Source organism: Pantherophis guttatus, chromosome 3 (assembly GCF_059756535.1).
Source record: "Pantherophis guttatus breed Tessera chromosome 3, ASM5975653v1, whole genome shotgun sequence".
NCBI classification, from domain to species: Eukaryota; Metazoa; Chordata; class Lepidosauria; order Squamata; family Colubridae; genus Pantherophis; species Pantherophis guttatus.
In genome coordinates, this window is record NC_142065.1 from 128,099,997 (window position 1) to 128,114,431 (window position 14,435).

At 37.7% G+C, this 14,435-nt stretch overlaps 1 protein-coding gene across 3 annotated transcripts in view; it reads left to right on the forward strand.

Moving 5' to 3' along the window:
* Positions 1-1,002: 1,002 nt before the first annotated feature.
* ELP2 (elongator acetyltransferase complex subunit 2) overlaps positions 1,003-14,435 on the forward strand; it is a 59,711-nt gene continuing 46,278 nt past the window's right edge. Inside the window, exons 1-6 of one of the 3 annotated variants that reach the window (XM_087891284.1) lie at positions 1,003-1,248; positions 2,831-2,909; positions 6,717-6,787; positions 10,098-10,254; positions 11,868-11,945; positions 13,350-13,414. In XM_087891284.1, coding sequence (XP_087747410.1) covers positions 1,006-1,248; positions 2,831-2,909; positions 6,717-6,787; positions 10,098-10,254; positions 11,868-11,945; positions 13,350-13,414 — 693 coding nt within the window. In that variant the 5' untranslated portion in view covers positions 1,003-1,005. The remainder of the gene's footprint in view (positions 1,249-2,830; positions 2,910-6,716; positions 6,788-10,097; positions 10,255-11,867; positions 11,946-13,349; positions 13,415-14,435) is intronic. The other 2 variants (XM_034411854.3, XM_034411852.3) reach the window with 2 other exon arrangements.

A 14,435-nucleotide genomic window follows, 5' to 3' on the forward strand; every position in this document is an offset into this window, starting at 1 on the left:
TTCTTAAGCTCTTATGGTCACATTATCTTCATTTTCAGCCCTCTATGATCATTTCATGAGCAAACTAAACCAAAACATAACTGCTCAGAGACCCGTGGTTTTAAGTTCTTTTTCAGCAGACTGAGTGGGATCCGTGCAATTCTTTGTATGTTTATTCAAAAGTCACTGTGTGCTTATTCATTTATCCAAAGAGACTGTGGGATTGTTAAAGCGCTGGCTTAGAAATCAAGAGACTATATGAATTCTAGTCCTCTTGTTAGTCATGAAAGCTGACTGGCGGACTTTGGGCCAGTCACTCTTTCTCAGCAAAACCTGATTGCCTTGTTTAGGGAAAATAAGAGGTAATAGCCAGGACCACTGCAAGAAGGTGGGCACAAAATCCATTCACCATTTGATATATGCAAAATCTCTTCCCCATTTATCTGTCAAATCAATTTTATTTATCAGATTTAGACAAATGACTCTGGGTGGCTTACAGGTACAATAGATAAAACCATATAAAAGACATACACTTAAGAATAGAATTAAAAACAGGAAAGAGTAAAACATACACTGTCAGCCTTATTTTATTTTGATCTCGTTTTGTCCATGCATTGTCAGACTACTTGCCTATCCCAGGTTAAATTAAGTGGGAAATTCCCGACGATTCTCAGTAAATTTAGGACCCCTGAAAATTTTCCAAATCAATTATTTATCAATCTATAAATTTGGCGATGGAAGGGCAACTGATTTCTAAGAAGATGAGATTAGAATGATGTGTTAGTACAGGGGTGGGCAAATGTGGCCCTTTTAAGAACCTGGAAACTGTCCACAGGTTGTAAAAGGGCCACATTTGCCCACCCCTGTGTTAGTAGGATGGAAGTAGTCCAAAAATGGGGGCGGGGTGGAGAGTCCTTAAAAAAAAAACCTACAGAGACAATATAAAGCAAGCAGGTCTCTTATGGAATTTTCGAACGGATTAGCATGAAAACTCTGACGTAATCGTAGGCTTCTAACACTCTCCGAATGCCAGTCCGTTTTCTTAAAGCTATTGCCGGAGTTTATCTCTTCCGCTCTACTGACGAGCCTTTCGACGGCGGCCGCTTGGAGTCAACTTCATTGGAACGCGAGAGGAAAATGGCAGCCTCCTTAGAAGTGTCCCATGTAGCTTGCTCCGCTAACCGCGCCGGCCCCGGAGTGATCTCTTGGGGGAGAGGACCTCTATTGGCGTTCGGGTCTTGTCGTTCTGTCATCCTCTATGACCCACAGGTGAGGCGTGAACGGAGGTCGAGGATTTTGGTCCGGAGGGCTTCTTCGTGTTCAGCTAGCGAGCTCCCTGAACATGTGTTTTGGAGGCGTGCAATGGGATAGAGGCGCGGGTGCGGGGGGGGGGCGCATTTGATTCCTGCTTCTTCTTGGGTGTCTTGATGCAACTGAGTCGGTTGTCTTCCCAGTAATGGGGAAAAGTGACTTGCTTTGTTTCTGCGTCTGGTGTTCTTACGGAGGTACAGCAGCTTTGGAAAGTGTTGATTATAATTGCGAGTGAGCCTCAATCCTGAACATTACTGGGTGCCGTTTTCTCTTCGTGTAATTGGTTGGTTATAAACGGTGGATGAAACGGTGGAAGAGACCTGGGACAACTTCTGGAGTTTATGGAATAAAGGGATAATAAAAACATAATAAACATTATTACAGAATTTTCTTGGGACATGCATAAATGCCAGTGTAGCAGAACATTACCTTTATTGTAGTCAATGACCCGTCCATAACACTTTGATGCATAAAATTAATCCTCATTATTTATTTATTTCATTGCATTCATACAGCTGCCAATCTCACAGCCAAGTGATTCTTAGCGGCATATAGCAAAGCTAACAACAAATAACTGTTAAAAAATTTAAAATGATAAAAAGCACAAGGAAGTGTATATTTAGTTTATTATCTCTACTGCTGCTCTTCATCAAATGCTCTGGTTAAGGACAACTGAAGTTACTGAGCAGTGTACATGTTTTAACCTCTTGCTGGAAGCAGCTTGCCATAGAAATAATTCCCTCTGTTTTTAATCAGTTTGTGAACTTGATCAGTCTATAAACTTCAGAGCAGAGAGGCGATGAAATTCTGGGCCTTCCAAGTCATAAGGCAACACTCATGGTACTACACTGTATAAACAGATGGAAAGATATATGTTTCCAATACATTTCCATGCTATTAGTTGGTTAACTGAACAAAATTGCCGGTCAGATTGCTGCGTAGCACTGTAGTGTAGGTACTGGATCAGAAAAAGCAAAATTGTTATGCTGCTGATTTTTGCTTGTACTCAGTGTCTGGTGTATCTCACTGCAATCTCCAACAATAGCCACGCAGCACTGATGAATTTCAGTTGCCCTGATACTGGTTTTCCATTGTGAAAGTGTCCTAGTGAAATCTTTCTCCATGTTTGTCGCTGACTGCACCTAGATTTTCAGGAAAGAAGTCCAAGTGTGAATGCAGAAAATGTATCTTCAATGATATGTTGCACTTCAAGGCCTTGTATGCTGTAAATTTGTAAAAACAGTTGAATGTAGTTTGGTGCTGTGTAGTTGTCAAGAAAATTCTCAACAATATCCTTGAATGCTTTCCAGGCAATTTTCTCTAGCCTCACTAACAGATCTTCAAACCACTTGTCATTGATGATGTATCTGATCTGTGGACCAATAAAAATGCCTTCTTTAATCTTGTCATCAGTTATTCTTGGAAACATCTGTCTCAAATAAGATACTATTTCAGCGTCTCTGAAGTTTTTTCCTCTGAAGAACAAAATTTTCCTAATTTCTTTTTATAATTGGCTTGTATGTGGTTTTTTTTTCTCTAGAAAAGAAAAGTAGTGGGAATACTGAATGGTCATACTGAGAGAATTAATTGTGTTAAGTGGATTCGCAGAAAAGATGGATGTAAGTACAGTATCAATGTGCAAACAAGAATTTGCCTGTTTGTAATGCTTCTACTTTGTACCTAGAATAATAGAAAATACTGGTAGAGAATTTAAAATTTGTGTTCATTTATAAAGTAAAGGCACTGTAAATAGGAACACTGAAAAAAACCAATGATATCCTTGATACATTGCACTTAACCAAATTTCCATTGATTTAAAAGCCATTCCAAGCTTTGGATTTTTTGGGTAAATGTTATACTCCAAGAAAGAACAAAGACCAGTTTATATATACATGTTTTATTTTATTTTATTGGTTTTCAATATTATATTTTATTATTTCATTTTAAAATGTAACTTTATTATTTTGGCAGGATAGGTGATAATAAAAAAGAAAAGAAATGTATTTTTCTTTATCAGTAGAGGGAGCTATGATACAGAGACTGTCATAGTTTCTCTGCTAATATAAGTGGCATTTTTGCTCATTTTGTCCCAGAGAAGTATAGTGGAAAATGTGCTGCTTTTTGCCCCTTAAGTCAACAATATCTTGTTTTTAAAGGATCGAAAGAACTGTATGTAGCCTTTTAGCAAGTGAAAGACTGGGTAAGGGTAGAAAAAAAGCACATGGAAATTAGAGGAGAGGGAGGAGGCTGATGAAGATGGAGATCAGGCAAAGCTTAGGGAAAGCAGTGGGAAATTCTAGAAAGATTTATTTCATGTTATTTTTCTCATGCAATTTCTGAGTGCTCAATTCACAGATTGCAATTCTGAGTGGCTAACATACAATTTAAATATAGAAGAAAATATGTAATAAACATGAAGATCTGAAAGACCAGGGCAGAGAAAATCTATATGATCTTTGAGACAACCCCAACTTGGTGGTGCATAGTCAAAATAAAAAACACACAAACACATCATAAAATAGCGTAAACCAAGGCCATAATGCATTATTTCAATATTAACAACAGACTGGGTTATCCAAAGTCTTGGTCCAATATTATGGAATTTATGTAACTCTCAATATTTTAAGCATGCATATTTTTTTTTCTCTTCTGCAAGTTCTCTAAAGTACTATCTGGGTTATAATAACAAGAAAGACTTGATTTGACCATGACTGCCATATTATGCACTTTGAATGCACCCTGAAATAATAGTCAAAGCTTATTTTTTCCAAAACATTTATTTATCAGTTATCTAAAATTTACATTAACGACTTTAACTGATATCTCTCCACTCCCTTGGTCCATAAAAATCAGTGTTATTTTATTGTTGTATGAGTGCCCTCTAGTGGACATTTGTACATTCAAAATGCATTTCTGAAGGATATACATTTTTCTAGGCCAATAATGCTTGAAACCTTTGAGAAATTTAGAGGTTGGAATGATACTGTTATATATGTGAAGTGACTTCTCTACTATATCCAGTGGCTTCATTAATAAATCAAATTGATGATCTGGTGTGATTCTAGAAGAATTTAACATCAACTCCATACTTCTACCTTAGTGCTTTTAATCAAGTTTCTTGGTAATCCTCCTGTTTTATATTGAGGACCTGCATTGTGAACTACCAAGGTTCCTGCCCACATGGTTTTTTTTTTAATTAAAAAAGAGTGATGAAATATTGGTAAACAAGCTGCCAGTGATATTTATATTTCTAGTATTTCTAGCCAGGGTATTTGCGAGACCGCCTGCTGCTACCGATAACCTCTCACCGGCCAATACGCTCTCACAGAGAGGGCCTCCTCAGGGTGCCGTCAGTCAGGCAATGTCGGCTGGCGGCCCCCAGGGGGAGAGCCTTCTCTGTGGGGGCACCCACCCTGTGGAATGAACTGCCTCCTGGAATACGATTGATCCCGGACCTCCATACCTTCCGTAAAGCCCTGAAGACGTTTTTATTCCATCAAGCCGGCCTAGCCTAAATGATTTTTAAATTGGGATTTTAAATTTTATGGATTTGGGGGTTTTAAATTGGAAGCTAGTTGGAAGTTAATTCTTTTTAATTATCTTAACTTTTGTATTTGTATGTTTTTTTAATTTTGGCTGTTCACCGCCCTGAGTCCCTTCTGGGAGAAGGGCGGTATATAAATTAAATAAATAAATAATGCTTCTTGACCCCAAATGGTCTTTTGAACATTCAGTTAATTGAAGCCCAAAAACTTCAACTGGAAATGTGTAGACCTTCCTGGAAATATGGCAAAATAATCAGAAGTTCGAAAATAATTTGGTCTAGTGCCTAAGGCAAGAAAGTGCACTTGAAACTAGAGATTATGAATTCTAGTCCCACTTTAGGCATGAAGGCTGGCTGGGTGACTTTGGGCCAATCATTCTCTCATAGCTCAACTCATCTTCCAGGGTTGTTGTTCTGGCGAAAACAGGAGAAGGAAGGAGTATTAAGTATGTTCATTGCCTTGAGTTATTTATAAAAACAAAGTTGGGATAATAAGTAAATAAATACACATTTTTAAAAAAAGATAGGAAATGTAGATTATATGGAAGCAATGTTCCAATAAAATAGTGCTTCGTAACTTGCTAAATTGTCCACAGCAGCCATTTTACAAATGTACAAGACACAAGACCACCACAAATTTTGCAAGAATTCCTCAATATTCTGTCAGGTAAAAAAGATTAAGTGGTCCTGCATGGGAGATAGCAGCTCTCAATTCACATGACCTATTCCACAATGGGTTAAAATGCTACATTTAACAACTTAATACTGAAGACCTATTTTGTGATTCTTGGGGTGCCAGGAGGCCAGGAGTTAGGAATCTTTTAATCAATAGAACTAAGAATTTGTTCCTATTAATAGCATTCTTATGAATGGAAAATGAGGAAAAGATGTAAGTTGATTTGATTTAATGTATATAAATCTATTACATAATAAATAAAATATCTGCTGAGAAGACTATAATTCATACCAAACACAGACACAGCTTAAATGAAAAGTAATGCCGCTAATGTTATAAATGACCAACGGGTGGCAGTATTGATGCCGTAAAATGGGTTTACAACTCTCGGGCCCTGCAAGGGATGAGTGGGCGAGTATGCAAATCTCCATTTGCACAAATGGTGGGTGCGCAAGCCTGCCACTTGTACAAATGGAGTTGCTTGCACGCATGCGCACATGCTCCTACAACTTGCGCAAAACCTTTCCCTTGCCCTCCCCCCCACGCCACGTCCCACGCAACTGCCACTGGCTGGTCCGCAGAACTGAAAAAATTGAGGGCAGCTGCTCTACAAGCTTTGACGTGTTCTTTGACGTGTTCTTCTCTCACTTCATTTGATGGATTGTTGCTTTGAGAAAACAGCAACTTTTGTGTTGCTATAGTTCATGAAATGGAAGTCTGCAGTGAAGTTTGCTTTTAAGCAAAGCACTGTGAAAAGGTATATAGTAAACCTCTACTTATTTTTCTATATAAAGGAATGAGATCATCTGTTTAATGCAAAGCAGAATGAATAAATTTTATTCTAGTGAATTTGTAAGATTCTGTTCAGGATTTATTGTCTTTCTCAATCTGTTAGCCTACAGATGCGTTGGAATCATTTTAAAATTACCAGGTAACATGACTATAAAATATACAGGCTAACTCTTTTGAGAATTAATTTTCTGCAGAGGGTAAAGCTAGAGAATGTTGATTTATTATTCTTAGAGTATGAGACTCCTATTTTTTTTCCTTTGAAAGTAATAAAAAATAAAGTGAAAACTAACTCTTTTCTACCATTATGTACAAATACATTTTATTCTTAAAAAGAACAGCTTAGATACAGAGTAGTACATGAAAAATAATTTTGACCTGGATTATTCAATCTTTTTATATCCCTCTGTATAATAGCTTATGAAACGGAATTAATATCTGGCGGTTCAGACAAAGTTCTTATTCTTTGGGAAATTCAAAATGAGAAGGTATGTAGAAATATCATGGTAAGTGAAGATATAACCTTGTATACATGACTTTTAAAAAATAAGTTGAGCAAGAGAAGAAACCAAACCAGAATTTCTTAAATCATCAGTTATTGATGTTATCTCCTTGTGGTATTATGAAAGATACAGCTCCAATTGTGTTGTGTTAAACAGTATATACAAAGTAAAAGATTTATTGCTATCATCCAAGTTCAAACTTTATTTCATTGTGAGAAACAGTATGAAATGAAATATAGTTATAAAAGTTGTCCTCATTTAATTCCACAATTGGGACTGGCAACTTGGTTGTTGAGCGAAGTGGTCACAAAGTAAAATTGCAGCTATGCTTATGACCTTACTTAAGCCTTCCTTTGCTTTAAGGGCCTTCAGAGGTCATAAATGTGAGGATTGGTTCTAAAGTTACTTTTTCATTACCATTGTAACTGTGAAGAGTTGCTAAATGAGGCAGTCACTAAAATGAGGACTGCCTGTATACGAGTCTGAGCTATGACAAATATGACAAATGTTTGTCCTTAATGTAAAAGGGGAAAAAAAATCTAAACAGATTTCCTTAAAAACCTGTGTTTGCAGCACAAAGAACTTGAAACTTTTCTAAAATGATGCTTGAGAGTCTTTGATATCTGAACTCTGTAATTAGTGCCACATGCGCTTACATGAAATCTCAAAATATAGTTTGCCTAAGCTATAGTACAGAAATATTCTCATTCTTTGAAAAGAATCATTCTCTGTAATCAGCCTTAATACTGCAGCCTTATTTACTTTGGAACCTGCTACTGTGTTGGGAAAGAAAAAAAAGATGGGTTTTTAAGCTACTGGTTTTTTTGGCATCCTTAAATGCTGCCAGCTGCTATAGCAGCAAGGCAAGATATAACTGTTGTGTAAGAGAACAACTTCATCTTTTCCACAATAATAGGAATACTACTGTCGGATTATGAAATGTGACACAATTTATTATGCTGATAGAAGAGAATATTAGTAGTTCAGGATTGAACTGAACCTTAGTGCTCTCTGAGCTTGGCTGTTTTCTTGCAGATGTTTCATTACTAAACTAGGTAACATCGTTGGTGCTATAGGGAGTGGGGTTTGCTCTCACTTTTTATATTCTAGTGGCTTGCCTGTCAGTGTTGATGGGGATGGTCTTGGTGGTTTCTTGATTTGGGCTGTTGTTATTGTTATTTTGTTTGGCAGATCCTTGATTGTTTCTTGATTGTCAGTCTAATATTAATCTTGATGTTAATCTTTGCTCATATGGGTGTTGATTGCTGATTAGGAGGTGTTTTGGTCTTTTTGTTTCCTTTCTGGCTATTTGATTATCTCTTTTGAATGGTATGTAGATGCCACTCATGTCTATGTGCTTGTTGATGGGCGATTTGTCTGAATGGCAAATCAGTAAGATGACACCCAGAGATGAGCTTCTGAGTGCATGCCTGAAGGAGCAGCAGACATGGGAAGATGATCAAGCAGAGGAAGTGTCATGGCAAAACAAGACATGCTTACGATGTACAATTGATAGACAGCTGAAGTGGCTGACAATTCTATCAGAGGCTTTGAAAGGGCTGGACACAAGAACAGATGCCAAGCATCAGATCCATAGAAGCAGGGGTCTAACCACATTAGACAGGACCCGAGTTGCAGACTGTGCAGAGAGGCCTCGGAGACAGTCCAAACATAGTGACAGGGTATAAGATGCAGGCAGAAACAGCAGACTGAACGGCACAGACAAAATTGGGTACAGGACCTTCTGCACAGTGTATGGGCTAGACTGTCTCAAGTCCAGATGTGAGATTCTACAGAAGGTTGTGGAGAATAACAGGGGTAAGATCCTGTCGGACTTTTAGATCCAGACAGATAGGCAGGTACTGGCCAATGAACTAGACATTGTGGTAGTAGACAAGGAGCAGAACACAGCAGTGGTGATAAATATAGTGGTGCCAAGTGACAGGAATATCGGGAAGAAGTATGAGAAGCTAAAGAAGTACCAGGGCCTGAAGGCGGAAGTAGAGAGGATGTGAAACATAAAGACCAAATTGGTCCCAGAGGTGATACTGGTAGGAACACTCAGAACTTTGACTCCTAAACTAGGAAAGTGGCTCCAACAGATCCCAAGAACATCAGAGCTCTCTGTCCAGAAGAATGCAATGCTAAGGACAGCTAAGATACTGCACAGAACCATCAAACTCTCAGACCTCAGGTAAAGGACTCGAGATTGAGGAAGACACATATCACCCATATGAGCGAGAAGGAATTAAAAATATAACAGGTGCTTCCATCAATGTATGTCAATACAGTACTTTTGAGGCCCAGTAAAGGACAGAAACAAAGCCACCAGTTTCTAAATCAAGGAGAGAAAGTGAGACCAAATGGAAGAAAGTCCATTTTTTTTTCTTTTTTGGAAAATGAATATCAGTGCTCCCTGAATTAAGAGTTGTCCACTGTATATTGTAATTATGATCCAAACTGTGTATAATCTTACTTTAAAAACTTCCTCCCTACATTGTTTTTAGAAATTATTTTAGAGAATGAAGGTTAGGTGTTAGTATGTGGCTTTTACATACATATGGAAAATATTCCATAATCATTTTTAATATTTTCTGCTGTCTTCCATGTTTATGATTTCCCATAACTCTAATGATTGTTAGATAATGTAATAATTATATGATTGGTTAATATGTGTTTGTAAAAATATTATGCAATTGCAAAAGTTTTTACATATATCACTCACTTAAAAAAACAATCCTGTTCATCATTAACTGATAAGAGGTACTTACTTTTTAAAATAAGGTTTTATAAAAAGGTATATTTTATCTAAGAGCACCTGGAAGCTCTTTGAAGATACATTAAATGACTTAGCCAACATTAATCTGAGATTATTCTTTTTAGGAAATCTGTGCTACTTTTCTCCTTTGCCTTAAAACTTCTTCTCAAATATGTTTTTGTTCAATTTATCTGAACTTTTAGAATAGTTGCAAAAAGACATTGAAACAAATCCTCTATCTTTTTGTTTTTTGAACACTATAAAATTTTAGTTTTTACCCTAGCAAAGTCTAATATAAAACCCAATATAAATTGCAAATAAAAGCTCTGTACATGACTTCTAACTGAGTGAAAAAAATTGAACATACAGTTATACTGTAGAGCTACTTATTCTCTCTGCTTAAACTCTATTGTTACACTTGTATTACATTTCAGTTACTTCCTTGGCTGCACAAAGTTGAAAATTGTACAATCGTATGATGGTATAGTTTGAATTTCAGGGTTATTCTTCTTTGTAATTTTATAATTTTCTGTTTAGCTTGTGAATGATGTGCACCTCGAAGGTCACACTGAAGCAATTTGTGCACTAGATGCTGTTTACCTGAGAAATGAAAACGCAGTAGGATCAAGCCTACTAATAGCTTCTGCAGCTTCAGATTCAACTGTCAAAATTTGGTCCAGACAAGAAACAGAAGGTAAAAAATCCTTTTCCTTTGCTCTGTGAAGGTACCATGTATCAAAGAATACCTTAAGTAACACCCCCCCCAATATTCCAGATTGCTTCACTTCTTGTGTATGAGGGAAATGTATTCCACTTTATCCTGCCCAATGTACCTCCACTGCACTAACCTTATTAGGCTAAGAGAAGACTATAGCACAGGGCCCCCCAACCTCTGGGCTGCGGCCCACCTCCAGGCCTTGAGCCATTCGGAACCGGACCATGGAAGTGGCAGGTGAGTGTGCACGCATCCCCACTTGCGTGAACAGGCGAATGTGTACACATGCTCCATTTGTGCAAGCAGCTGGTGTGCGCGCGCAAATGGAGCTACTTGTGTGCATGCTTGCCTGTTGTGCGGAACCATCCCATCTCCCCCTCCCGCTGGTCCACAAAGCCAAAAAGGCTGGGGAATTCTGCTCTAGCCCAAAGGCTTCCAAGGCTTATTTGACTTTGTGTGGACTTGAAGCAAGATAGCAGCTGGCAATTAATTATAATTTTGGACAGAAGAAGAGGTAAAATCCTCCCCTCCCCTTCCTGCAATGAATCTCCCTGCATTGCTTGGCTGTCAAGCCCCATCTCCAAACAGTTAGAAACGCATGAATATATGAGGTTAGCATTTTTAAATTGTGCTCTTTGCAAAAATGCAGACCATGTCTGGCAGAGATCCTCCCTATTTTTTGCAATCTTCATTTTACTGGTTGTAGCAGCTGGATTAGAACAGATGCTAATGCTGCATAATACTTCATAGTTTGACTGTATTTCAGAGTTGCTGACATAGATTCCATGTTTATTTTATTCTTCTTTGTTGATGCCATGAAACTACAGCTTAATTATTATACAAAGAATAAACAAGTGAAGTTCATATACATTCATATGAACCAGTTTCAGATTAGGTTGTCTGGAAAGGTGTTTGTTATAGTTGACTAAAAAGGTGATATACTTTTAACCTTTGTCATTATAAGACGGCTAAATCACTGTGCATGAGAGGTGCAGGCATCTGTAGAAAATAAATGAGCAATTGCTGAAAATAGTTCAGTTGCTATTCAAGAGCATTGCATCTCTTAAACATCAGGTATTGTGGATAAATAATGAAATATAATAAATAAATATATTTGTATTATGATATTTATAGTAAGGATTATGACCATTGCTGTTATAAAGTCCTATGTTGCCTTCTGACTATCATCTTTCCTTGACTAAAACCAACTTCTCTATTGTTGATTTTCTCTATGTTATATCACGGTTTACATTAATCTTGGGTAAATTTTAAATTTCTTTATGACTACAGTTAGCAAAGCTGAGCAATGCTTTGGATTCAAAGGCAAAAAGATGCTTCAAAGCACAGGAAGATAGGATCTGCCTGCAATTTCTGAAACCAAATGCATTTTTTGAGGGATCATATGGCAGCTTTGCAACCATGCGGAAAATCTGAACTGCTTTAAGGAGATGGAGGCCGGGTGTTACTTTTATGCTTTGAAGCACATTTTTGCCTTTGAAATATAATAATTAGTACATGATTTCTATATTTTTATTAAATATCTTAAGTGTTCACTGTGAATAATGCAACTTTATTTTTTTCTCTCTCCTTAGTTAAGTGCCTTCAGACATTGATGTTTGGAAATGGATTTGTTATGGATGTTTCGTTGTCCTTCTTGCCAGGCAATGACAGTAAGAGTGGCTGTGTAATTTTTTTAATCATTTCATAAAATACCCAGTGGTGCCAGTGCATATGGATGTGCTCTTATTAAGAGCTAGTTTTCTACTATCTGATCCTAGAACTTGCTAAGTGAGAAATCATTGATCATCATATATTCTGATTTACTGGATAAGTAACCTGTCATCTTTTTAAAAAGCCTGTTAAAATCCCACTAAAATCTTTAGACCAAGATATTTTGATCTATTGTTGTTGCTGAGGGGAGATCCCTAAGAATTAGATTTTTAGTTTAAGTTTATTATACCCTTTGTGTGATTTGACTCTTTATTTTTTTAAGAGTGAGTTCCTTGAATCTGTTTAATAACAGTGTAATTTTTACTTGTTTATTGGATTTACATCTTGCCTGCCGAGATGTCAAAGCAGCAGGCAGCATGTTCTGTCTTCCTATTATTATTGCATAGTTATTATTTCTATTAGTGTTGTGTACAGGGGTGAAATGCTACTGGTTCGCTCTGGTTCAGGTGAACCGGTAATGATAAAAAAAAAAAAGCTACTGGTTCCTCTGAACCGGTATTTCCGATGATCAGCTGTGCCGCACGATTTAGCTTTGCTAGAAAGCAGGATTTCCTGCTTTCTAGCGAAGCTAAACCGTGCGGCACAGCTGATCCCCCCTCGCTGTTCTACTTACCTTCCCAAGTCTCCTTTTGGCGTGTAATGTGCATGTGTGTGCGTGCAGCATGCACTTGGCATGCAGCACGCATGCACAGCCAGAAAACCAGTAGCAAACCGGTTCATATTTCACCACTGGTTGTGTAATAGGAAGGAGTGTGAGAGAGAATGATGGACCCAGAGTCACTCAGTAAGCTTTTCTGCCTCATGGTAGAGTAGAATGTGGAACTTTCAGCATCCTATATCTGAACAACTATAACCCCTTTGAAATTCTCATTGAGTTTGGTGGGATATACTTCCAGGTATATGATCTATGTGGTACTATGGATTTAGTTCCAAAGAATCACTTAGAACATGCAGGAACTTGAAACTTTTACCTGTCTGTAATTCTTCAAAATAGCTTTTTCTTTTCCAAGCGCTGTATAGTAGTTCTCTACTGCTGCCACACAGTTTAGGGGAAAGTTGAAGATGCTTTAAAGAAAGAGATCCTACCCTCAAATGCCAAAGCTCCTTTTTGGAATTGAATCCAATATGCTGCCTAGCCCTAGTAGATATACAGTCATTGTCTTGAACTGTAACCTTATGTGTATCTTCTCAGAAGTAAATCCCACAGAGTATGAAATAGAATTTACTCCTAGGCAAGTGTGACTATCATTTCCTCTTCCATAAATGCTTTATCTTGTTTCTATTTTCTTTTGCTTCATTACATTTAGTTGAAACAGCAACTTTTCAATGATCTTTTATTTCAGTACCGGTACTCGCTTGTGGTGGTGATGATTGCAGAATTCACTTATATGTGCAACAGGCTGGAGAGGTAGCTATTGTTTCTGCTTCTTAGTCTATAGGATTTATCTTGTGGTGTCTCGTTTCTTAACTTTTAACTTTTCAAGATTTATACCCTGTTTAATTCCTGAATCTAAAGTTCAAAGTTTAAAATCCCTAGTTTAGAGATAATATTTCTGGAGGGTAATTGTCTTCAGCTGATTGAAGGTGTCATTTTGATAACTAATTAGCCGTATTCAAATAAAGTTATTTCAAAGCAGGCTCATTTATCGATGTCAGGTTAATCTATTGGGATTTCAGTGCTAAATAGCTCCAGGGGAGAAGCTGGGGAAAGGAAGGAAATGGGTCTAAAGGCCTTGTTAGTGAAACCCACTTTATTTCTAGTCCTCTACTTCAGACAAAGATTGTCCTGAGGAAATTGGGCAATATTGGTGCTTAAAATACTTCACAGCCTCCATGCAGTGGTTCAGGACTTTGATAGCATGCCTGGTTGAGCTCAGAGTGGCTGTGTGTACAGCAGGGTATCATCAGTACATTGATGATATATTACTTTACCTCAAATAATGTGTGACCTCTCTTAGCAATTTGATTTAAATATTAAATTGCATTCAAAAGGGAGCTGAGGCCTCAGCACCCCGCATAGAAACAACCATGGGCACAACTATTTTCTCATGCACATTGACGGAATTGCCTGCTCAGGAAGGAACCAAACCTCTGAGGGAGTGGGGAAAGCTTCCAGTCATCTCCACTTTGCAGGCAAAGTGCAAGGTCGTTGCAAAATTCCCCTGTGACCTCAGGAAATTCTTTGGGAGCTTCGGGCATCCAAATTTGCCTTCACCTGGCAGAAGTCAAATGTGCCAATATGCTCCTTCCTTTACCTGATTTCTGTTTTTAGTATTTTAAAATACTAAATGTTGTTGTAAGTATTTTCATTTTGAATTGAGCTTGGATGCATATGGGCAATTCCCCAAGAATTTACCAACACAAGATAGATGTGAGTACTAGTCAGAATTCTAGCAGTTGCATTGGGTTCCAAAACAAGCTTGTGCAAA